The following is a 27,507-nucleotide window of genomic DNA, read 5'->3' on the forward strand; positions in this document are numbered from 1 at the left end:
TATAATAGGATGTCTTTTTTTTCTCCTAGTGTTTTCTTTTTTTTAACTGAAGTATAGTTCACACACAACACTACACTAGTCTCAGGCGTACAACATAGTGATTCAACATTGCTGAAGTGCTCATTATGAACTGCTCACCATGATAGTGTAGTTACCTCTGTTGCCATATGAAGTTATTACAATCTTATTCACTATATTCCCTATGGTGTACTTTACATCCCCATGACTTCTTCATTTTACAACTAGAAGTGTGTACCTCTTACTCGCCTTCACCTATTTTGCCCGACAGCATGTCTTTCTAAACTAACTGAATCAACAAAGGAGAAATAAAAATAGGGTGGAAGCCTGGGAGACAATTTAGTATTGAGTATCCTTGTACTGAACTTAAAGATTATTTTAGCATTAACTAATAATAATACTAATTTCAGGGCTAATAACTGGGAAGTTTATGTTTAAAATATTTGAATATACTGTTTAAGTAAAAGGTATACTGGAAACATAAAATTGATTCAAATTGCTGAACTAGTGACTGTATCTTAGCAATGAGGAAGCTGAAGATAAAGAGAACCTGGGTGGCTCAGTCTGTTAAGAGTCTGACTTTGGCTCTGGTCATGATCTCACAGTTTGTGAGTTTCAGTACCGCATCAGCCTCTGTGCTGACAGAGTGGAGCCTGCTTGGGATTCTCTGTCTCCCTCTCTCTGCCCTTCCCCCCACCTCCTCTCTCAAAATAAATAAATAAACATTAACAAAAAAGAAGCTGGGATAAGACTGTCTATAGTTTTGGAGTTTCATGCAGAAGGAACAATTCCTCTAATGACCTCTAATAAGTTCACAGAGCTGTAGGTTTCCAATATTTAATTTTTAAAATAAGTCTTCAGCCAACTCAATGAGCAGTTGTATAAAAATGCAGGAATTTGATTTAAACATGTATTTTATATTAATTTGTAACAGATCCCCAAATCTCTAAATATTGAAAATGACACTGCAGATACTTTTGTTTAATAAAATAAACTACAAGTGAAATTAGATCAAATAAAAATGCTATTAAGAACTTGAAATGTATGATAACACAGTAATAAGGTAATAATAATTATATCATCAATAGTAATAATGCATTATCCTATTCAAAGAATTTAATGAATGGAGGTCATTTTGGCATTACAAAAGCAGAAGTCTAATACCTCAAAATTATGTGGCATGTTTCTTTTCAAAACTCATGTTTCATCTTTCAAAATTGCTGTGCACCAGGGAAGCAAAGCAATTTTCAGTGATGGCGAAATTGAAGGACAAAGAGGTAAATGGTTTGTCTTAGTCACATGGCAAGTCAACACAATGTTTAATCTAGAAGTGATTCCTTCTCCTGGCCTCTTTTCCTTAAAATTTCCCACTATTCAGTGGGGAAATGGAATATTAAGAGATCCCTTTGCCAAAGCAATGCTAAACTGAAAAATTAATTGTGATGGCCTCATCCACACCAAAATGGAAGCAAAGAAAAACGAAACTTCAATCCAAACCACATTGGTTTATTCATCCAACGGTACCAAATTGTATTACCATTGAAACATTAAATGGTCTGGCGTTAGTACTTGGTCCTTTGGGAAAAAATTCTCTCTGACCACATTAAAAGTGGTGTATGTTTGTGTTAGCTGGTAGGAATGACTTAGAACGTACAAAAAAGAGTGGAAAGAAATGCCTATTCATGTGTCATAAGAAGTTTTTATGTTAGTATTTGCTTATCATCTGAAGAAGAGGAAAAACAGGAATGGAAGAAAAATAATTTTTAATAAGTGGAGATGTGAAAATACCATACATGAACATTTATATTCAGTTTCATCCTTAATTCCTTTTTTTCTTTTCACTAGAACCATTTGTTTACTAACGCTTCATGTGGAAATTCAAAGGCATAGCTGAAATCAGTATTTTTAAGCTTTTCTTCTTCAATCCTCAAATAGAAAACAACAAAATTTTGCTTTTTCCTCACTGGTAGAAGATTACTATATCATGTAAGAGAAATGATAACATTTGGTAAAAGTGCCAAATATAATCAGGAATCTCTTTGATTGATTTTATAACATGTATTGAACCCAATTATAAAATGTGTCATTTAAAAATGTTAGGTAGGTGTGCTTGTGCATAAAATAGCATACCGTATACAGGTCTTATATTCTGAAGATAAACTAATCACAAAATGGTCAACTCTTTAAAATTTCCTGGCGTGGGCTTATTATAAAAGATGTGAATTTGACAAGCTGGAACTCCATGGAAGATGTGCTGCTAAAGTTTGAAAAAAACTGGTGCCAAGGGTTGGAAAAAATTTCTCTTTAAACCTAATGCATCCCATGACCTCTGCCTAAGTATTATTTACACAACAAGCCACAGATGAATTTTTCCAGGTAAAGCTTACACATCTTTTATATTATTTTGGGGAATACGTATAAAATAATTATTGCTATCTTCTGCTAGTAGGACAGTACCTCCCAAAGATCCTATTTCAGATGTCAGGACTTTTAAAGTAACTGATTCACTCTGAATCTCCTGGGAAGAATTTAATATTGCTCACAGAGAGGTTTTCCAGATATGTCCCTTAGTATGACAGAGTCAGTAACTTAAATTCTGAAGATAAAGTCATTCACAAAATAAATTCTATAAACCTGTGCTGCCTGCCTTAGAAGCTACAGCTCTCAACACAGGCCTGGGTTGAGTCCTACGTATGTTACTTAATGGCTCTGTGATCTTGGGATTTCAAATATTCCAAATCTCAGCTTCTTCTTCTGTAAAACTGTGGCCTGTAATCTCTGTTTCATGGAATGGCTGTGTGAAGCTACTAAAATAATATGTCTGGAGAGTACTTTCTTTTTTAAAAGTTATAAAGCATTATACAAATGTTAGTTACTATTTTTATAAATAGTATTATGTGAACCAGTATAATTCTTTAATTTGAAATGAAACTGAATGTCTCTGCACAACTCAGAGTGAAGTGGATGAATTCTCTGAGAAATGAACTCTACCAAGTTTCCCTGAAGTGTAAATATACAAGAAATGAAAGAGAGCTCCCCTATGAAAATATCACTTGGGCTGCTGTGTAATGACTTACATTGAGCTGGGCTGGCACTGCTGGAAGTCCCAAGGTAATGTTGGGCAAAGAGGGAGAGGTATAAAGACTTAGCAGGTTCATGGAATCTTCGTGAATTAGAATGCGTTGCTGTGAAACCATATGCTGTTAACAACAACAAAAAAAAAAGAAAAAGAAAAAGAAAAAGGAGTCTCAAAACATTATTATGTCATAAATTTTACTGTAAAATGTTCACATTTTGGAAAATAAATTTTATATTATCATGATTAGTCAAAATAGTCAAGTATATTAAATGTTTATTTTGATTTCTGTATCAAAAGTTCTATGTGCAAATTAAAATTCTCTTCATTAGAAATCACCACAAAATGTGAAGAGCTTCTGTGTTCATTGTGCAAAATTCACTTTCAAAATTCTACCTTTATGGACCATAATCAGCATGTCTGTCCTCAATTGGTGAAGTATAACAATTAAATTGAGTAATTCTTATGAGTGTATTTTTTGTATTACTGAGTAATGATATGTATATAATGTTGCTATAATCATTATCTTTATATGGATTAAACATCATTTTACTGATGGGAAAACTCACACAAGAAAATCTTATATTAGATATCACCATACAGGACTTCTATAATTAATAATATCTTTATTAAGTATAAAATTTATGAATAGACAATTCTGTGTGGTGTATGTTTAGATTATTCATATTCAGTAGCTAAGGTAAATGTTAAAATATTATGAGTTCCCTGTGCCACAAAAGGCTTCATTTACACTGAAAATACCTTGAATGTTTTCGCATCACAGTCCTTTCTACAACAAATACCTTTTTTTAATCCAATACTAAGAGTCATGTTTTCCCACATGTGGCCCAATATGGTTGCTTGAATTACATTTTCTGTTTAACTCTTGCTTCCCTCCCAGAACTCTTATACAATAAGAGTTACAAAGGTCTTATTAGACTAAGGAACTCTGGCCTGATATGGTCCCCAAGGGAACAACATCCCTGAAAAAGAATACTCCATGTAACAGTATGACACAGTGACTGCTTTCTTCCCAAACAAAAAGCATATGGGACTCCAATAATAGACCACCTCCAAGAGGGATATTGCACACACGGGCTTTGACTAAAGTAAATATAATAACTTGTCAAGCATGTTTGGGGGAGCTGTAGATTTTCCCCTGGACAAACCTGGGATATCAATTAACTGGGGAAAATATCATGTGCTAATACAATGCAACCTCAGAATGTCACTGAAGAGTGATGCGCCACCAAAACACAGGATGTTATTCCAAAACATCACCTCAGTCATAGGTTTGTTTGGAGATGAGTCGTAGCCTTAACATAATAAGAGCAGAAGGTTAAATGTAGAGTTTTTTTCATTGCAACCGGGAATTCCAAGCTAACTCAGATTTTATTTTTTTCTCACAAGGACAAGGCAGATATTTGTGCATGAAAATCAAGAGGTATATTGAAAGTTTTAACAATACATTGCTTTTATATGCAACCCTTTACAGAACTAAAGTTGTCTAAAATGCCACAGCATGAAGACTGCAGGAAAAGATCTGATCATTACAATGTGTGAGATTGCAATTTTGCATTAGGAGCTCTAAGTAGCAGTTGCATATTTGCTCTAATTAAAAAGGCAAGCTTTTATTTTGCTTACATTAATATGCTTTTAATATTAATTTTTAGTTTGGAATATATGCTTGAATAAGAACAAAACGAATGTGTGAGGAAGCAAAAAATATTTTAACTGGCTTATTAGTTGCAAGCAGTAATTTATAATAAAATGATATTTCATTCACTTATGTTTTCATAGAAGATAAATAAATGCGGAAAAGTAAGCACTTTAAATCATGTACAATATGCGTTCCAGATTGTATCTGTTTATCTCACAACTGAGAGTTGACATGCACTGTGGGAATGGCACCAAAGATACCACAGGCTACACTAATGAGTTCATCTTTGTTTCACAGAATGAACTTCTGTGATATCTTTCCACCTCATCCCAGGAAGCAAACCTATGCTAAAGTAAGAAAAATACTTCTTCTTGGATGTAATAATAGCAGCAGTGGACCAGCTGCTCACATGGGCTTTGACTAAAGTGAAGACAACAGAAAATTCTCACTATGGGATTAAACTCTTGAAGTTTCATGTCAAAATCGAGTGTCTCCATTTCTTATGACAGTGTACTGCTTTTCAACACCTACCATGTGCCAACCTCTGGGCTAGGGACTTTTTTGGACATTAACCTATTTTTCATAGGCACTCTGTAGCTATCATTATGCTTCAGTTATGGATAAAGAAACGGAGTGATTTGCTCAATTCTGGTCCCCGGTGAGATCAGGAACATAACTTTTAAACTGATCAAGGCTATATGATTTGTTGTCAGGTACTGCTATAGAAGCTATATCTCACTGGACCACCATTACTGAAGGATATGGGAACCATAAAAAAAAAAGTACGGATATGGGGGACACTTTAGAAAAGAAGAGGAAGCAAAATCTGGTCCTGAGGCTGATGGAAAAGAATAAATGTGTGCAACTGGGAACCAGCTGACCTGGACATGAGAAGAAAGCGAAAGCCCTGGTGACTTTACAGACATGAGGGTGCTCAAGTCATGGAGACCATTCCTGAGGAAACAAGGAAAGTCGTGAGTCCCCCATGTTCACTAGGTATATAGCTGGTTCTTCCCACAGAGACTAATTGGTATAGTATGTCACAGAAGTTCAGGGATTTAGACATTACTTAGTTCATTTCCTTCACTTACAAGATAAGGTATCAGGCAGAGAATTTACATGGAATGGCTAGAATCACAAATAACTTCACAGACCTGAAAAAATGTTTTCCTCAAATTATCTTCTTTAAATACAACTTTCCTCGATACAGCTTTTTGATCAACACAGTCTATCTGTTCCAGGTTAGTGATTCTTAGGAAGAACCTAGAGTTGTATTCTATCTACACGGCTAAAAGAGGGCAGACACACTTGAAAGCCAGCCAAAGACGTGGTGAGAGGTACCAATTCACTGAGACAGTGAAGGCTCCTGACCAGTATTCTTACAAGGCTGGAAGGTTACTCCACCTTAGCATTGTGGCGAGATCACAAGCATTTTCAGGCAAAGCCATGGTTTTTCCAGGAAGCAATTTTGAAACCGACCCAGCCCTTAAATCAGAGCTGTGCTAAAATGCCATTTTCCATCTTAGAACATGGGGAAGATGGTTTTAATGTAAAATAAAAAATTCAGAACTAGAAAGCATTGCTGTAGTAAAATAAAATGGAAATATTAAATGTATAAGTGACCACCTTTTAATACTTACAAAACAATTAATAAATAACAATTCAGTTAGATTAACAGTGTGGCACTGTGCTATGCCAGTTAGGTGCACAGAAAAATAGAAAACTAACTAATGACCTTTGAAAACTATGATAATTAGAGTAGGGTTAAATCACTTCAATGGCACAGAGCAGGGTGTCAGTTTTATACCAGGCTTTGATTGGTAGCTAGGAGCATTTCACTGGAAAGAGCGTGATGTTGAGAAGAGGGATATGACCGAGTCAGGTGTTGAGGCAGGGAAGGCCTACTCACATCTTAATAATGACTCTCAAAATTTTTTTCTCACCATAATAGCAATTGGAAGCCTATCTTATGGATAATCTTTGCAATCCAAATGAATAAAATATACTGAAAAATTATATGTCTCTCAACAGAGCTATTAATTTTGCCATTGAAATCAGAAACCTGTTAGCTTCAATGAAAAGACTCAAAATCTCTTACAAAAGGAACATGGGCAAAAGTTAGAAAAATACAAAATCTCAGAATGTCATAGGAATTGAGACAGGTAAAAACCATCACACATTGCTGGTGGGACTATAGACTGGTATAGCAATTCTAATGAGTAATTCATAAAAATAAACAAATAATTACACTATACGCTGTGACCCTAAAATTATTCTGCTGGGAATTATATCTTCAAGAAATTCTCTCATTAATCTCTCACTTATCATCATTTAGGATGATGTCCACTGAAGCATGAAATTTATTGAAGCAGTTTTTGGTGGTGAGTGAGAACTGGAGTCCATTGGGACATCCCGCTGGAGAACAGGTAGATAAAATGGAGCACTGCCCACCAGGGATTGTTACAGTGATTAAAAGCAAACTATTAGGTATATGCATCCATAATTACATGACTAGATCTAAGAACATATACTTAGTGATAAAAATAAGAAATGGAATGAGGTTGATAACACCATGCTATTTACACTCACTAAAATTTTGGGGCACAAAGCAGAAAATACAAATGATGTAAGAGCCCATGCAAACAAAAAATACAGGAGAGAATGACTGCCTATGGGGGCAAGGGAAATTGAAGTGGGGATAGGAGATACAGAGGAAGGAAGGAAGGAAGGAAGGAAGGAAGGAAGGAAGGAAGGAAGGAAGGAATGGAAAGTAGGGAGGGATGGAGGAAGGGAGGGAGGAAGGGCAATACTTTTCTGACTCTTAAGACAAAGAAGTCAACAGATGATCTTTGATTGAAAACTAGTTATGTAAATAATCACCTACTTCTTAAGAAGCTCCTAGAGAAAGTAGGTGTAGAATTTTAAATTTACTACATGGTCAAAATTACCTACAATATACATGAGCATCAGATAGGGAATGTAAGTCTCTACAGAGTCTTGGTGAGGAGTAGTCTGGACTGGTGAAAATAAGTGTGGCCCCAGTGTCTTACATTTGAGCTCCATCACTCACTGGCTTATGACTGGGCAGCTAACCACCTTTCCCTGGACATCAGATCCTTTGGCATGAGACAGAAGTACCTCTGACTGGCATGATCTGGTAATATCTATGTGTAGTAGAATGGCATGCAGGAAGACATGCTTGTAAACCTCAGTCTGCTTTAGCTTTAAAAGGTCCCAGATCCCCAAATTAGACTATCTGAAAGAAAGCCACATTAAAAAAGATGGGACGCTTGGGTGGCTCAGTCAGTTAAGCACCCGACTCTTGATTTCGGCTCAGGTCATGATCTCAGGGTTAGCAAGCTTGAGCCCCGCAATGGACTCCATGCTGACAGTGTGGAGACTGCTCAGGATTCTCTCTCTCTCTCTCTCTCTCTCTCTCTCTTTATCTCTCTGCCCCTTCCCTTGCTCGCACGCTTTGTCTCAAAACAAACAAATAAACAAACAAAAAACAACAAAAAACCCCAAACCAAATATATATATCTTAATCATTTAATACTTACTTGTAGTTTTCACAGTGATTTTTTCAATAGTATTTATTTTCTATTGTCCTTTCAGATGGCAGATAGAAAATTAAAATCTCCATGTGATGAAGAAAGTTTTTAGAAATCTAAATCTCTAAGCTTTTACGTTTACTGGACATCCAAAAATGTACTACTATAAAATGACATGGAGACAAAAAATATTATCATTCAACTGGGCTTCCTTTGCATTTAAAAGGCACTGCTGAAGGTCTCATTAAAGGTCTTGCTTTACAATATTGACTCACGTTATTCCTACTAAATGATTCTTTTGTCACAGCAGCCTCTTTTCCCCCCGAAGATGGGGGGAAAGTGTTTTATCTTCTGCCATCGAAATCCATACCTCTGCACCCACTCAGGAGGAAGCATAACATTTACAGCAAATGTCACAACAACCATGATGAAACAATAGGCAGAGGAGTCATGTGAGATTGGGGCAAACACAATAGGTGACATTTCAGATGATTTTACAGTACTTAACCTTATTATTAGAATCCTTTTTAAAAAATCGTTTGAATCTGCTGGAAAAAAAAATACTTAAAAAATAGCACAGCAGAGCCAGACACTAATGTTCAAATAGAAATAAACCAGCTGCTTGGCTACTGTTAACGGAGCTATCAAATAAATCTACGGACTCTAAAATAATGGTGTTGATATTCACGGAAACATTTGAACCCGCAGGCCCACAGTATTAACAATAAAGTAACTAGATAGGTAAAGACATTTCTGACTAGAGCTGGAAATAGAAACTCCTGAGGTTTCAGCTCCCCAACCAAGTTTACAAATGAGTAAAACAAGTAGCTCCAACAAGCCGAGTTCAGGAGTGAGCATATGCAAGAAATAGAAGAAATGGAACAGAAGTGGTCAGAGCAGATGGAGACTCACTCTCACATGTGATTTGCTGGCTTGAAGACAAACATGCTAATGAGTTTTCCCTACTAGGAACCAGTACTGATAACAACAACAAAAAATGAACTCGTTTCACACTTCACAATTCACTACCCACCTTCCTAACACCGATCCCTCACAACAAAGTTGTTGGAGTAGGCATGACTACGTTTCACTAGATAAAGAATCTGAGGTCAGGGCAAGTTTAGCGACTTAACCAATGATGACAAAGTAGTCGGTTTTGGAGCCAGGTTCCTGTGGAGCCTGTCGAATGGAAGACCCATACTTTCAAATTGGCTGTGCTGTTTCCTTAGCGGGGACTTATGAGTAAATTCTCCTCCTACTTCTGTCTTAACCTCCATCTAAATTATGCAGGACATATGAATTTACAAGAGAAAAATTTTCCTTTTGTCTAAGCCTCAAGATCAGCCCGAGATACAGCGTTACTTTCCTGTTTCCTAAGTAAATCCTGTAGAGTAGATCCCGTTCATTTACACGGGCTGTGAAAGAATTAGGTGCTTTTATACTTACAGGTCACAGAATAAAGGTTCATTCAAATGTACACCGTTGAACTATTTTAAAATGAAAACTCACCTGTGCTGTTTAACCAAAGATGGTAAAATAAGCCTGTTTTGCAAATGGTGAACCAAGCAATCGGCTTGGCTTTTCAAAGTGTAGTTGATGTGTATTTTTCATACCTTAAAAATATTTCTATTGATATGAAATTACAGAAATCTTGGAAGATTTCTGTAAAAATCATACTAAACCCAAAATGATTGTTAATCAAGAATTGCTGAAAATATTTGTTTTCCTCTTTTTCTAGTGTAGGTGGAAGCATTTTGTGTAACACAGCTAGGATATTAATTTGTGGAGAGTTTCCATCTGAGTTCTGCTGTCTCTTTACCTCTCCAGTATGAATTATATTACAGACCTCTGTAAGTGCAACACAGCAGAAAACCACATGTTAGCCATCAGGGTTGAATTTTTTGTTTTGGGCCACGGAGAGGCTACCCATCAGTGCATAAAGGTCTGCCCACCTGGCCTTTTGGATCATAGTTCAGGCACACAATTAATTCATTATGAAGTAAGTCACTGCTTGCTTTTGAACTAGTCTTTCCAGCTTTGGAGGTGAATGTCCTGTCACTGACCTGAAGAAAAACCTCTACTCTTTCAAACTCCATTAAATCACATTTCCTTCTGTTTTTTTTTTTGTTTTTTTTTTAATGGTGGGGGTGGAAGGAAAGGTTTGTAACAGAATATGTTCTATAAGTAGCTGAAAAGTGAGGGCACTCTAAACAGATATTTGTGACAATAAAGGCTTTAGGAATATAAAAGAGATTAAGACAGTATAAACAAATTTCTTTAATTGTCATTCTTCAATGTATATTATTTTGAAATTTAAATATAGGGTCGCATAATTTGGGACACTCAATTTAATTTAACAGGTCATAAAAAGTTTGAAGAGAAAATCTCACCAAAATTTTCCATTTACTTCCAATCTCACAATTATATACTTTTTGGTTGTTCTTTTACGGTGTACTAAGTACTATATATATATATATATATGTATATATGTATATGTATGTATGTATATATACACACACACACACAATACTTAGAGGAATGAGGAAGATACATATATTCTTTCATTTTATATATATCCATATATATATGGATGTATATACATATATTCTCTCGTTATATACATATATATATATATATATATATATATATATATATATATATAGTTAGTAACAAACCATGTCTCTCCCCATACTCCCCACCTTCCCTCCTCCAGAGAAATAACCATCATGCTAAATTGTGTGTTCATCACACCATTAATCTGTGTAAAATACACTTTTGTTGCATATACTTTCCCAATCAAGATATTGTACTGCTGTTTCTGAACCTAATAAAATACTCTCATACTGTAAGTAGTCTTCTGCACCTTTTAGCACTAACAATGCATTTCTAAGAATCATACATGCTGTTTAATGTAGTATAGTGTGTCATTGTTTTTTTGAAGGGCACAAAATTCATCCAGAGCCGATTTAGAATCCAGACCCTTTAGTGCTGAGAATCACGTTCCTCAAATTTAAAGGAAATGGAAATCTAAAGTTTTTAGAAATGTCTGTGCCCAAGTTGTTCTTTTCCTGGAAACTGATTAAAGGGTCACAGAAAACTGACCAATATTGAGATATAAATGCATTAAAACAAATACAATACCTCAGCCAATAGTTCAAGAATCCCACTTATATCTATGATAACAAACACATGTGAAGAACTTATTCTATCTGGTATCACATTTTAGAAAGGAAAATGAAAAAAAGAAAGAGGGACAGCAGGATGGTGAGACACAAGAATAGATGAAAAATCTGGAGATAATGTCAAGGCCTGAATTGTTATTCTTCAGAGAGCTTCCAGGTAATCATAAGCAAGAGAGATTCTATCTCTTCGGCCCATTTTCCTTGGAAAACTGAGAGAAACTTTTGAAATCTAGAATGCAGGTGTATTCCTCTAGAGAAGATATATATTTGCTTTTCCGGACACGTAGGGGCCCTAACAAATCCGGGGCACTTTAAACGAAATTAACAGTTTGAGGTTATATAAATGTGGGATACAACTCCATGCAAGTACTAGCTTCTGGTGAAAACTTCTCAGGGAGAAATTCTGTCCCTGTATCCAGACACTTCTGGTGGCAGGGGTGAGGAGCTCACCAACATAGCATAGATATGGACTTTTGAAATTCCAGCTTAATGTTTCATGTTAGATTATCCTCCTTGGTCAGCACTGAGCTTTGCCTTCTTTCTCTTGAGTTTTGTGAGGTCCTAAAAACCAAAACTCAAAACCAAAGTATACAAATGTCCTCAGAGCAAAAGTGACTTCACTGGTTTCAATCCTTTGCTTATTAGGCATAACCTCTGGTTTTCTGCCTTCACTTATATTGTAGCCTGATTTTACAATTTATAAATAATGTGTGATAAGTAGATGGGTGTGCGTGCATGTGTGTGTGTGTGTGTGTGTGTGTGTGTGTGTTATGTGTGTATGAAATTACAAAGACACAGATATTGGCATAATGTACTGAAGACATTTCTACCAGTCAGGCTAACTATCCAAAATCAACTGGGTTGTCTCAGGAAATAGCAAAGAGAGTTCCCTATAAGTGTTTTAGTGGAAGTTTGATAATCACACATCAGGAAATATACATGATCCAAGAATCTGATATTTGATCAGTCTCTTTCAGCCCTCAGTTACCATGACTCTTATAAAATACAAGGGAAGAAACATGTTACAGTTATATATGAGATGTTACTGTACAGCCTTCCCTGCATGGAGCAATTCATGGTAAGGAGGAATTATAATAACAGAAAAGAAAAATCAAGAGTTTCAGTCAATGGATGGGGTCTTTTGGGGGTGCCTGGATGGCTTAGTTGGTTAAGCATCAGACTCTTGATTTCAGCTCAGATCATTATCTCATATCTTAAGGTTAATGAGTTCCAGCCCCACGTAGGGTTTTGCTTTGATGGTGCAGAGCCTGCTTGGGATTCTCTCCGTCTCTTTTCTCTCTGCCCCTCCCCTGCTTGTGTGTGCTCTCTATTTCTCTTCCTCTGAAATAGATAAATAAACTTAAAAAAAATTGATAGTGTCCTCAAAACAGCCTATTTCATAAGAATGGCTATTAATAGACAGTTGCCTTTGCTTAGCCTAATGCCAAAACTACATAGAAAAATTCTTGTTGACTCACAATTTTATTTTCCTCTATTTTTACATCATTGGTTTCAATAAATTATGTGTTGAAAAGTGTTATTAGGGTTGACTGCATAAATTCAGATCAATTTCCTTTAATATTTCATTCTTCAAAAACAGAGTTCATATCTTATTCATCTTTATATTCCCATTCCCAGGAAAAATGGCTGGCACTTAGTAGGTCCTCAGTAAATGTTTGCTCAGTCGAACCCTATGTTCCTCAGCTGTAATACTCCTTCTTTTTTTCATCACTCGCCAGGGAGAACAAACCTACTTTGACAGGCTGTTCTACTGAGAGATTTTCATGAGGTTGTTTTTGCGTATTTATGGGTCTACCCCCATCAGAATAAAAACAAACATAATACTACTGAGCTGCACAACTGCTGGGCAGTGTATACTCAGCATCACTAAAAGGTTTTTTTGAGGATTACATTTCAACATTTTCAAACCCTGATTGTCATCCAAACTTTGTAAATAAGATCAAGTTTATTCAATTCCATATATTATAAGCCTACAGAAAAATAACTAAGAACAGGTGGCTTTAAAGTTCAGTTCAGAAAACTCACTTTGTTTTACAAGGCTCATCAAGGATCTAATTTTTAAAAGAACCAAAATAATCAAGAGTCTTACCTCAGCATGAGGAGTAGGCGGCAAAACTGAAGTCTCATTTTCAGTAACGTTACCGGTTGGCCCATTGTTTGGTGAGCTGGGGCCAGACCCTGGAGAGCTGCTACTGACTGAGGATTCTGAAAAACATTGTGAAGCACAAACAGATTCATGAAAAACATACAAAGATGAGCTTTAGTTATACTCTAAGTAACATACGGCACAGAACACTCTTTTCCTTCCCTATGGGAATGACAAGCACCATTTCAGTACGTTAAAAACAAAAACAAAAACAAAAACCTGTGGAAACTTTTGAAACATTTCTGAATTTTCATACCACTTTTCCCCCTTTGTTTTTACTGTTAAAAATACAACCCAGTACTCAATAGTTTCTAGAAAAGTAAGGATATCCACTTAGAGATCATTATAGAAGTTTTTGATGAAAAAAAAATAAAGAAGTTCTTTGGTATAAATTCTGAAACACATCTTTCTCACTGCCTTTCTGTCTATATATTTTGCTTACATTTTGATTAATCTGCTCTTTATCTTTGATTCTTATTTGCTGTTTTTTGTTTTTAATTTTTTTTAACATTTATTTATTTTTGAGAGACAGAGAGAGGCAGAGTATGAGCAGGGGAGGGGCAGAGAGAGAGGGAGACACAGAATTTGAAGCAGGCTGCAGGCTCTGAGCTGTCAGCACAGAGCCCGATGCAGAGCTCGAACTCACGAACTGTGAGATCATGACCTGAGCCGAAGTCAGTCGCTCAACCGACTGAGCCACCCAGGCACCCCTTTGCTGTTTTTTTAATGAGAAAAATACACATTAAAAAAATACTTCAAGGAGCTTCGTCTCCCCTAGACTCCTAATTCTTGTCCTTCCTTGTGTGACTACTGTTTTCTCATTAATGTCTCATTTTCATATCCTGTCTTTAAAAACAAAAACCAAAAAGTTATTTTCTTATATCTGCCTTGTCATTTAAACCTATATTATTTATATCTTGTGTGTGATATTCAGACCGAAGTATTTCCTTATTTAGAAATCACTGCCATGAGCACTAGAACTCAAGGCAGCAAACAAATGCTGCTGCAGGATTCTACAACATTGTACTGGATGAGCTCTGGAAGGGGAGGCAGCAACTGATTTTTTGGGATCACTGAGAAAGTCTTAGAAAATAAGTGATATTGCACCTGGTGCTTGAAGAGAAGTGGTTCATGATATGCAGGCAATGGAGAAGAAGGGAGTGGAGGAGAAGGCATCGCAGGCATGGGGATGTGCCAAGGCTTAGAATTTTAAAATAACATGGCTTTGGTGGAAAAGGGGCAGAAAACTCTGGAATTTAAAAAAGAGGGAGATGGCAAGTCATTCCCATGTCAATTATTGGGAGGAAAGGGGGCATAGGTTTGGAAACAGCATGCACTTGAACCTGTGTCATGGGGAAGACAGATGTACAGATGTGAGAACAGCAATGTCAATTTAACTGCTATGATGCTATGAAGTCTCTGCCTAGATAGTGAAAGTAATTAGTATTAAGTTCCAAACACAGCTCATCCCAGTTACATGAAAGCTGGCAGAAGAAGGGGGAGGAGTACAGGTGACTAAAGCTGTCTGTCTGGTAGTCCAGATCCCCCAAAGACATTTAGAATAAGTACAACATACTAGTTGAAAAAAAAATCTACCAAAGTGTCCACAAGTCCTAGCTCACTGAGCAGAAATGTGTGTCTAAAAAACATACAAGTCTCTCTTTGAAAACACATTATTTCCTCAGATGAAAGGGGCAGTCATTATCTCACAAAATTAGGGAGGGAGAAATATGGTATTTCAAAAAAAAAAAAAAAAGAATGAAAGAAACTTGAGCAAAACTCCAGCAAATCATAACCCCTTTAAGTTAGAATTAATCATTATCCAGATTGGTATTGAGCAAAACTCTGCTGCAATATGGCAAGTGACTGTGGGGGAAAAGTTACAATCAAGAAAAGATCGTAAATAGAAAAGAACTTTGGGTTATATAAATATTACCTTAGAGAATCAGATTCTAAAGCGAAAACAAACAAAAAAAGCAAAGCAATGTATATGTTTTTCTTGTTTCTTCAGGTTTTCCTGTTATGAGGTAGCATATTCTCGCCAATTAGAAAAATCACTCATATCTACTTGCATTAGACATGATATTTTCATCTTCTTTACATTCATGAAAACAGATTCACTCCCCAACACCCCAAACCCACTAAGTCCCTCTATTATAAAAACTTAAGATTTTTATTTACGTAAGTACAAATATGCATTCTGAAAAAGAAAGTCTGCAGCGCCGAATTTAGAATTGTCCAAATTAGTGATGATATTTGATATTAAAAATAAGTATAAACCTTACTATTTATTTATTTAATAGGTCTTATCTGTCAAGGAAAAAGTTTCCAATAATACTTTATTTGGATACACATATTAATCTATCAGGATTGCATAGGAGATGATGCATCTTTTTTCCCTAAATAACCTGCCAAATTACCAAGTCACATTAGTATTCTGTATTTTTCACCTCCACCACCTTTGCCCTATTGTCTCCCCAAACTGCACACTATGATGGCCACTGGAGATACAGACAAGTCATTTTTAAAAACTATTATCCTTACCTGCTAAGGATAAGATCTGATCTTAGAGGAATAATAGCAACTGACTAGATTGGTATAACCATGGAAAAAAATGGTTGCAAATGACCACTTCTTTATTGATGCAACTGAAGGAAATGACCAGATACAATGCATAGCTCCAAGTAGGTACTCAGTAAACAGTAGTCCATACTATTACTTTGGCTAGCCTTTTTGGTTCTCATATCCCTAGGTCCTCTCTAATTTCAGACCAGGTACAACTGGGACTAGAAAGCTTTGTAAGACATCAGGTTGAATTTCCTAACCTGTTCACCCCACCACTAACCAGGCAGCTAAAAAAATAAGAACTCTTCCATTTGAGACTAGTGAAAATGACAGTTTCTTTCCCTTCCTAAAAGGCAATATATCCCCCTCCTGCCATAAGTCCCAGTTCACTAGTAAACACATAAAGTCATTTATGAGTTCTGTAAATTTGTTGAAAAGTCAAGGTTTTGCTGTTCCACATAGTTTAATTTTCCCAGATGCATTTTGTACATTCATGTCTGAGTATGGGGGAAGTGTTCTTCTTGGACCTCCCTCTGCTCATTTCTGATCAAATTTCATTAAAAGTTATATTCTTCTAGCTGGCATTCCTAAAATGGACTGCCTGTTTCTGAAAAGATTAAGGTGAGCTTTGGCATTCCCTAGTTACGCCTAGATTGACACATAGTTCTGTTTTTCATTCATTTCCTATTTAACACAGTTGGTGAATGCATGGCAGGGTTTACTGAACTACTTGTGAGTTTTCAATATAATTTCCTTTCAAGAAATGTTTCTTCTTAAAATAACTTTAATATGCAACAGCCATGTTTATTCTAAACTATTTATTTTCATTCCTCCTACCAGCATTTTTTAGTGTATGTCTGCCCAGTCCTCAATTACCTGTCACCTCAAACATTCGCTTCTTGAATGAAGTGACAACATTTCCATCCTTCCGCCTGAGTAAGGGGCTGCTTCTCCTCTCTGCCACTTTCTGTTTTAACCTGGACCGCACCTTCAAGTTGGGCTCAGAGGCTGGGGATTGAGACAAAGAAAATAGATAAAAATTAAAAAATAGAGAGCCAGCTGCTCCTGTGTATAAAAAACGGCTCACCCTTTTCTTGGTTCCTTCTCATCTCAAATTAAAATTCCAACCATGTAAAATAAGGCATTAACTCTAAATGAATGAAACAGACAAATATAGTAATTATTTTTATGAAATGTGCAAAATGCTTTCCTACTTCTCTAAATATGAAGTGAAAAAAGAGTAAAAATATAAAGTTTTCTACTTATTTTATCTGACAGAATTGGGATTGCTGGGAGGTTTAATCATTAAATATGTTTGGGTCAGAGTAAGATTTATTATACGTCATTGTCAGCTCTTTTAATTCTCCCAAGGGTGAAACGCAATACCACAAAAACAGTACCCTGATGTGATTTTAGAGACTCTGGCCTGACTTCTGGTAATAAGAAGACACCTCTGTAGCATATAATTTATGTCTAATTCTGATTCCTGGAATATTTCTTTGTCGGTAGTTTCTAACCTGATATCCTGAGAAAATATACTTGGTATATTAACACCAAACCAAGAAGAATCATTATGAATAAAACTTTCTACACATTTAGTATACAATCAAATAGAAAGAAAGGGTGGCCAAGCCTTAGATTTGAAAGTTCCGAGTTAGGTTATATGTTCCAAAGTATAAATGCACATTATACATTAGTATACATACATTAGTATTTCTTTGGTTAAACTATTCTAGGTAGTGATGTTCTCTAATTTAGTAATTCTGTATTAGGCTTCTACGTAATTATACTCTAGAAGAATGGGAACACAGGATTGAGCCCCTATGTAGTACAAGTCAGTGATGGTAACGAAAATGGTGATGACGTTGATGATGACAGTTATGAAAAGAGTGTTTCCAATGACAACTAACATTCATGTAGTGATTCCCATGTTCACTACTGTTGTAAACACTTTGTTAATATTAACTTGTTTAACCATAAGAAAAAATCTATATGGGACAGATTCTATTTATACCTTGATTAGATTAATGAGGCAACGAACACAGAGAGGGTAAGTAACTTGCCCAAGGTCTCAGAGGTAAAAAGGGATGACACCATGATCTGTACCTAGATAATCTAGATCAAGTCTATTCTTCTAAATACCAAAATATTTCTGCTCCACCCTTCCTTGTATATGAACATCATAGCAATTATAAACCTTTTCCCAAAGCATTACTAATCATCTGCGTTAGATATGATGGTATCATGCAGCTAGAGTTTTCGGTGAGTGAAATGTTTTCTTTGAAGGAATTTTATATTTTTGCCTGACTGCAAAGTGTGTCAAAATAAAACTTAACAATCTTTTCTTTCTTATCCCTCTTTATTATTGATTTGTTTTTATGTTTAGACTTCAAATACCTGCATGTTCATTTTGTCTTTTTGTTTTCTGTTTCCCTTCTCTGCAGCTTGACGTTGGATGGAGAACCCCTACATTTTAGCTTTACTTGGAATGAGCTTGGTGAAATAGGAACTTGAAAGAAATATCCAGTTATAAAAATAAAACAAGTTAATTTTTTTTTGTGTTATATACCTGATTTTATGGCCGAAAACCCTGAAAAGGTAGAGATGGGTGACTTGAAAGTATTGCAAAAGTAGAAAATGAAAAAGGGGGTAGGCAGAGAGCAGGACTGAGCACAAGAAGCTCAGGGCCGGAGCCCTGATATGTACCATTTCCCGGGGCCCCCACCTTGAGGCAAAGAAGGTAAACAGTTTGGGTAAAGGATTAAGGTTCTTCCAGACCTTCCAGGAGTTGTCAGTCCACTTTATCTTAGTGGAGAAGTCTGAATTTGAATTACTAGCATCTGATTCAACCAGGATTAAAGGGAGAAAATAAAACTGTATTAATTCACTTAGATATGTTTCCCTGTACATGTTTATTTTTAAATTCCTTTAAAACACCAATTGTTGTCTCTAAAAAGCTGTAAGTTAATAAATATATTCATCTGAAACCTAGAAAGGAAGGAATGAGGAATCTCTATGTACTAACTCTTATTGCTTTCCACTGTGGCCTTGCTTATAACCTGAAGACAAAAAATTACAGATTCTCAGACTTTCATCTAGACATGCCTTGATGATGAAATCTAAGTATAAAATGCTACCGATTGACTGGCTCTCCAGAGGAAGACTATCAATTGATTAATTACTTTAAAGGATGGAGTAGGAAATGCACTATGTTTTCAGTGAGAAGAGGTGAAGTCCACTTCCCAGCTATGGGTTATTCAGTAAGACTCTAGTACTTTCTGAGCCTGGCTCTTCATTTCTGAAACATAAAAATCTAATACTTCCTTTATTTTAGGGCTATGGCCACCTGATTAGATACCTGAAAATAACTGTGAAGATCTAGATGAATGAATGCAAGGGAAGGAAAGGTTTATGGAACTTTCATTACTGCTGCTACTGTTAAGGATGGCAGGAATGACCCAGTCAGAACTGGATCCCCACTCTCTTGATTTTCAGTCCAGCCCCCTTCCCTCTCCTAACACACGGCACCAGTTGGGGCCGAGTTTCTGCAATCAAGACTAAAATGTGCCAAAAAGCTTGGAAAAACAGCATATGCCATTTAAACATTCTACGTGAAACCTAGAATTCCGTAAGCTTTTCAGGGAAAAGAAAATGATTTGTCAGGTCAGCACATAGCTTTAATTCCTATGTTTGTTTCAGAGTGGGCTGGATATACAGTTCTAAAATTTCTTTCAAAGGTCGACACAAAAAAAGTGAACACCAGACTAGGAATGAGAACTGGGTTCTGGTCTTATAGCTAGCAGCTACTAAAATCAATAACCTTGAATAATTCCTAGTCTCTGAATGTCAGTTCATTTATGCAAATCAGCTATAGATTACTAGTAGGGCATGGAGTACATTGGCTTTGGGTGAATTACTTTGTATCTTTAAACCTCAGTTTTTCATGTTAAAATGGGGACAGTTTTTTTTCCCCTCCATGTGCCCCAATAGACTCCATTTTACATCTTTGTCTGAGCCCATAAGGCTGAGTACTGGGGTTGCATCACTCTAGTCCTTTGCTGGTTTTATTTCCTTTGGGCTCATCTATGGGTAGGACTGGTTAGTGATAAAGGATTATGGAGGAGGGAGGGGCCAGGGTATCCTCTGCTCTCTCTGCCTCAGTGTTGCATCACTGGCTAGAGTTTTGTTTCTTTCTGATTTCATCTCCCTCGAGAGGCTTCTGCTCCATGGTTCCAGCTTTCCCAGAACTCCAGAAACATTATTTCCTCTCCTTGCTTTTTCAACCCTAGGGGTGGGAATCGTTTCTTGCTGCTATTTTCTGGGTGCCTCAACATCCCTAAGCAGTTGTAAAGTACTCCTTTCATAAAAGTCTATGACCAATATTGTGAACGTTCTGTTTCCTACCAAGACTCTGATTAACCAAGTCCCATGTACTCTGCCAAGTTTTTGTAGAATTAAATTAAATCATGCTCAGTAAAGGATAAACCAGTGCTTCTCAGTCAGGGAAGATGTTAACACCATGGGACAATTGGTAATGTGTGGAGATATTTTTGATGGTCAGTATGGAGTATAGCTGTTGGGAATCTAGTGGGTAGAAGCCAGAGATGCTGCTAAACATCCTACAATGTACATGGCAGATCCCAGAACGAAGAGTTATCTGGACTCAAATGTCTATACTGCCAAGTGTGAGAAACCCTGGGGTAAGAATCTGTAAATGGCAGTTGTTAATGACTATGCTACACTGCGATGATCAAAGAAGATAATACTATCTGCTAGACATTCTCAAAGAGGATGTGGAAGAGTAAGAAAAGATCATTAGAAATCAGGGAGTACTATACATCACTTGAAAATAATCAAGTGTTCACTATATTTTTATACTTAGAAATTTATTTCAAAACATTTTTAATATCACTGGTATTTCTATAGAAAGCAAAACAAGTCAACTTCATGTAGAAAGATGTAATTCTCAATTTTTGGTAGGATACTACTTGAAGCATTGTGATATTTTTATCTTTATTAGCTGAGGACATAGTTTTGTTTTTTTGTTTTTTTTTATAGTTTATTTTTTTGAGACAGAGAGACAGAGAGAGAGAGAGCGTGCGAGCGCCAGTTGGGGAGGGGCAGAGAGAGAGAGGGAGACTTAGAATCCAAAGGAGGCTCCATGCCGACAGCAGAGAGCCTGATGAGGCTCCTGGGGCTTGTGGGGCTCATACTCAAGAACGGAACCTTCAGATCATGACCTGAGCTGAAGTCAGAAGCTTAACTGACTGAGCCACCCAGACACCCCAAGGACATAGCTTTTTAAAAACTAGGAATCACTGATATTCAGTAAGTGCAACATAAATATATTTTTTCAAAATATACAATACACTAGGGTGTCCTGGGTGGCTTATCGGTTAAGTGTCCAACTTCAGCCCCAGATCACGATCTCACGGTTTGAGAGTTTGAGCTTACTTCAGATCCTCTGTCCCTCCCCCCCACCCCTCTGCCTCTCCCCGACTTGTGCACGTGTGCACATGTGTGTCCACATGCTCTCTCTCTCTTAAAAATAAATATTAGAAAATATACACAACGTAAAACTTTTCTAAATAAAGGTCCATATGCACTAGTTCTAGTAAAAACTTTCATCTGTATTTCAATACTGGTTTTGAGTCACCAGAGTCACCAAAGACATTAGTATCTCAGTGGTGAGGATGAAGGATGAAATGATAGATAACTATCATTTAGTCATTGCAATGCTTTATAAGCTCACTCCTCATATTTCAGAAGCCCACACACCAAAGCTCAGCATGATATATACCCAAGGCGTAGAATTAATGATCTATTGTGCTGACTCAGTTTGCAGTTAGAGTTAATTCCATTTTTAATGCTCTGGTCTCCCCAAAGGCTGAAGATTTCCATTCCAGTGACTTGCTAATGGGATGCTAATCCTCAAGAGCCCAGAAAGAGATCACTAACTGGGGAGACATTCTGCTTGTATCTCAATGTATTTCATGCCTAGTTGCACTAATTGCCTTTCTATTTTTACCCCATACCCATCGCTCTCTACATCTCAATTAATCACAGAAACAGAAGGCAAGCTTTTTAGTGTGTGTGCCCATCTGAATGCATGTGTCTGCTGAGAAGAAAACCTTGCATGAAAAATTGATTATCATTATTTAAATGAAAACAATCAATATTAAAATAAAGAGGACAGACCTAAAACCTTTTATTCTTTTCACTTAAAAGAAATTAAAAAGGGAACAAAATGAAACAGAAAACATGTGCAAGATGCTTCATGAGCTAAATGTATTTCAAATCTTTCTTTTCATACATGGTGCAGAATGAACTTAGGGGTGGCAGGGTTTGAGAACAAACAACGGGAAAGAAAGAGTAAAGCTAGGTAGCAGAAGCACAGGTTAAAAAATTAGGATTCCAATAGTAACTGACAAAGCCCAGACTTGTCATTTCACTTCAGCTTGTTTTATGTGAGTGTGAGGGTGTCATTTTTGCACACTTACACACACATACAGACATGGAAAGTATTTTTTGCAGAAGCAAAGAGGTCTCAAACAGAAAAAGATCAGACTCAGATTTTACTGCTAACTTTTCATGTACTAATTGCAACCATGGGTGAGTTCTCTGATCTCCGTGAATCATTTTAGTATCTACTACAGAGTAGTAATGATGCCTACCGTACATCATGGTGGATGATTAAAGGGGTGGAATAGAGTACATAGCTCAACTGGCTGGCTGTCACAAAAAAAGTTGTTCAACTGACAGATGTTGAATAAATGAATGTTTAATGTAGTCTATATGTAAGACTAAGAGAAACTTAAAATAAAAAAGTAGAAGGATAGAGAGCTACAACTGGTTTACTGCCTTTGCCTATTGCAATGTTACCTATAAAAACAACAAAAATAGTAATTATCCCTTTTCTGATCTTTTACTCAGTATATTTAAATCCACTTTTTTGGGGGGGCACCTGGGCGGCTCAGTCGGTTGGGTATCCGACTTTGGCTCAGGTCATGATCTCACGGCTGGTGAGTTCGAGCCACGCATCAGGCTCTGTGCTGACAGCTCACAGCCTGGAGCCTGCTTCACATTCTGTGTCTCCCTCTCTCTCTGCCCCTCCCCTGCTTGTGCTGTCTCTCTCTCAAAAATGAATAAAGATTTAAAAAAATAAATAAAATAAAATCAATTTTTTGTTGGTAATTGACTACATATTTTTTTTCAATATTTTTACTTACCTGTTTATAATTTTTTTTTTCATTTTTTAATGTTTATTTTACTTTTTAGAGAGAGAAAAAGAGGGGGAGAGAGAGAGAGAGAAAAGTGTGAGTGGGGGAGGGGCAGAGAGAGAGGGAGACACAGAATCTGAAGCAGGCTGCAGACTCTGAGCTGTCAGCACAGAGGATGCAGGGCTCAAACTCATGGACCGTGAGATCATGACCTGAGCTGAACCTGGACTCAACCGACTGGGCCACCCCGGCGCCCCTATAATTTCTACTTTATTTAGTTTCTGTCTTAAATACATCACCATCTACTAAGAATGATGCTTACTGTGTGCACTTTGTCCTTATTCCCTTTTAATCCTAAATTATGAACATTCTTTACACCAATAATTTAGACAAAAATTCAATACCACGTATCATGGTATACAGATGTTCTTCATTCTCATTTGAAATGATCATAAGGATAAAAGGAAGAAATTTCCATTGAGTAATGGCCAATAATACTATTAATTAAGAGCTCCTGGGTGGTTCAGCCAGTTAAGCACCCAACTCTTGATTTCAGTTCAGGTCATGATCTCATGGGGCTTTGCAATGACAGCACGGAGGCTGCTTGAGATTCTCTCTCTCCCCACCGCTTCTGTCCCCCACTTGCGCACACACTCTCTCTCCAAATAAATAAATGTTTAAAAAACAATACTATTTAGATAACAATTATCAATCAAAATTTAGTACTAGATTAATATATGTCTTTATACTAATGAATATTTGAGATATTCAACAATTTTACCTGCACTGCATGTTTAGCACTGAAATCACAAGTGAAGGTGAGACTTCTGTTGCCAACTTCAGATTCCTTCTCTGGCATTGTCATTCTTCCCTGCTGTACTAGATCTGCGTACTTGTTCACCCAGCCTGTCTCTCTTGCTGGATTTCTCTTGCTCTCTCCCACCCACAGGGCTTCCTTAGGAGCTGCCATATTCTAATACTCTGTCACTTGGAACCAAGGACATAAAAGCTATCATTCATTCACTCTCTTCTGAATGTTCTTTAGGAAGATTAGGTTTCCTGTCTGAGTCACTTCTCCCTTTCAGGGTAGCAGTGTAGGAATCCATTCCATGTGAACTGTTCAATTAAGTAAACATTCCAATTATGAAAAGATACTTTGGGGACATAGAAAATTCCCTAATCTAGTTTATCTGAAGATCTAGGTTACTCTAATTAAAACTTTTCATAATTAGACAAAGGCTATGTATTTGCAAAGTCAGCATTCAGAATAATACTACAAATCTAACACAACTTATATTTTTGGCTCAAATAATACAGATTTTTAATGTTATGAGTCAGATTTTGTACATTTTTATGTCAGGAGCAAAGTTTCTAATCTAACTCTTTCTAACTGTAACCATTTAATGATATATAATTCATTCATATGAGTTTTAAAAAAATCATTTCTTTGATAATTTTAACTTCTAATAACTAGCCACACTTATGGTAATTTATGAATGCAATTCCCTGAAGAAATTGTAATACTATTCTTTTTGATTCAGAAATATTATTGTCAACATCTATCCATCTTCTTATTGGGAATATACCAAATATATCTGTTTGTTAAAAAGGATTATTGTCTTTCAAAAAGCATATTGGTATATGTTATGCACATTAGTCAATTTGCAGTGTGGTCTTCTGAAGTGTTTATTTTATAACAACATTTATTGCTGCCTTCTGATTATGTAGGTCATACATGTTCAATAATTTTAGAAATGGGGCAACTTGAGTTTTGCCTGCTAATATGTTTCTTTCGTGTTTTGTATATAAAAATATTTGAAAATGAGAATCAAATTATATTTATGATGGCATACTGTTTGTTCACTTAATGCATTATAAGTCTTTTCACAGGCAATTATATATTCTTTAAAATAATTCCATTTATTCTGTTTTTCACTCAAAAATCTATTATGAATCTTTCCCCAAGTAGCTATGTATTCTTTTAAAAACACATTATAAGGGTGTACCATATGTTATGTAGTCACATTTACATGTGAGTATGCAATAATTTGTTTAAACATTTGATAACTGGATGTTTAGGTGATCTACAGTGTTGCTTGGAAAGACCGCACCAGTGGCATGCATTATTGTGAACCTACGTTCGCACTTGTGAGTATTTCCTTCCATCAGTGTAAACAGGAATTTAACTCTTAGGTTCCTCACAATTGAAAATAACAACACTGGGCGCCTGGGTGGCTCAGTCTGTTAAGCGTCTGACTTCAGTTCAGATCATGATCTCACGGCTCCTAAGTTTGAGCCCTGCGTTGGGCTCTGTGCTGACAGCATGCAGCCTGGAGCCTGCTTCGGATTCTGCATCTCCCTCTCTCTCTTTGCCCCTCCCCATTTGTGTTCTGTCTCTGTCTCTCCTTAAAAATAAATAGACAATTTTTTTTTTAAAAAAAGGAAGAAAGCAACAACAACCTTATTATTATAAAAATTATCAATGGGCATACAGGGCAAAGAGTATTATTAAGTCCTACGAAGCAGCTCAGAGAAGTTGGAAAAACATATAGAGGTCCTGGTAACAGGAATGTGGTCCAGGATGGGGAGGTTGTTAGCCCTGCATGGGCATTTTCCCATAGCACTCATAGATGCTTCATATTGTCAGCCAGAGCAGGCATTCTAAAACTCAAAGGCCCAGGACAAGACACTCAGTTTCTTCTTCTATCTAAGAGCAGTACTCTGTACTGAAAACTGTACCCTTTTTTACACCAGTGTTTCTTCTGAGTGCCTGGTGCTTACCTGGCTTCGTTAGCACTTAGTGGAAATGAATGAATAAATGAATACAAAACTTGCTACTCAATGCTAGATTTAAGAAAAAAAAATACTAGGACAAACAAAGGAGAAAATAACAATTTTCCTTGAATTTTTAGGACGTTTAAAGTACAAATTCCCATTTTTAAGGAATAATATAAGATACTTTAATCAAACAATATGATTCTGGACAAAAAGCAAATTATAATTTATACAATAGTTCATCACTTTTTTATAGTTAAAATGAAAACTTTCTATTTAGTTGGTTCCATTGTTTAATGTCATTTAATTAAGATTCTATTGAGTAACAATACTGATAACATAGGCTGCAAGTTCCATGAGGGCTGGGAATGGGTACAGTTATGTTTCCATTGCTTATTCAGTACTTACGCAATACCTACTACATAGAGTAAATCTGTAAGTTATTTATTGAACAAATGAATGAATCAGTGAATGTGAAAAAGTGTGTGTTAAACACTGAGGCAACTGCCTCATCAATAAAATAGAAAGCCTTTTTCTCCTAGGTACTCAAGGTCTAACAAAAATGAATGACAGACTGTGATCAATGCCATGCTATAAGTATAAGCAGGTTGTGGCTGTAAGGCACAGAGGGGGAAATCCTGGGGGCTGAGTGAGATACTGACAGGCCGACCTGGGAGGAAAGTACAATTCTATATGGAGAAAACAACCTTGTCCAGGGGAAGGTGCTGGCAAATTCAAGGAATGAATATTGAGTATGCTAACACATTGAGAAAGGGATACTAAATGGAAAATAAGGCTTCAAAAAAATATCAAGCAAAATTTAGCTAAATTATGCAATACTAAGAGAGGATATTTGATATATATCTTCAAACTCTCTTTCTTTCTTCTTAGCAGACAAGCGTGCATCTTTCCCATTCAAACAAAACTAAGCCCTCCTAAGATATAAATTATTAGCTACTATCTGTAGTTATACTTTAATTCACAGTCAAGCTTTTTTTTTTAAGTAGCCTTAAACTTGCCACCACCACTTCCTAACCTCAAACCACTGCAATATGGTTCTAACCTTCACTGTTTCACTGAAATTACTCCACCACACATAGTGCTCAGAACAGTAGATGTCATAATTTTGTGTCTATTCTCAGTACTTAGCAACTACACAGACTCATGGTAAGTCTCAATAAGCAGTTGCTAAATGAATAAATGCATGCTTACACATATTCAAGCATGAAAGGAAACTTAATTAAAGGTTGGGTTTCAAATGTTGTTGAGAAGCAAAGTAGATGAACTTCAACT

General features: G+C 36.4%; 1 protein-coding gene across 17 annotated transcripts in view; it reads right to left on the reverse strand.

The window, feature by feature from the left end:
* HDAC9 (histone deacetylase 9) overlaps positions 1–27,507 on the reverse strand; it is a 938,649-nt gene that overhangs the window by 389,825 nt on the left and 521,317 nt on the right. For 13 of the 17 annotated variants that reach the window (XR_009260421.1, XM_058724883.1, XM_058724881.1 and 10 more), the window contains 3 exons: positions 17,096–17,227; positions 13,598–13,713; positions 3,096–3,218 (listed from right to left, as the gene is read on the reverse strand). Coding sequence is in view for 16 of the 17 variants with exons in the window: in XM_058724883.1 (XP_058580866.1) it covers positions 3,096–3,218; positions 13,598–13,713; positions 17,096–17,227 (371 nt within the window). In the remaining variant the exon portion in view is untranslated. The remainder of the gene's footprint in view (positions 1–3,095; positions 3,219–13,597; positions 13,714–17,095; positions 17,228–27,507) is intronic. The other 4 variants (XM_058724894.1, XM_058724892.1, XM_058724893.1 and 1 more) reach the window with 1 other exon arrangement.

The sequence above is a fragment of the Neofelis nebulosa genome, chromosome 4, assembly GCF_028018385.1.
Source record: "Neofelis nebulosa isolate mNeoNeb1 chromosome 4, mNeoNeb1.pri, whole genome shotgun sequence".
NCBI lineage: Eukaryota > Metazoa > Chordata > Mammalia > Carnivora > Felidae > Neofelis > Neofelis nebulosa.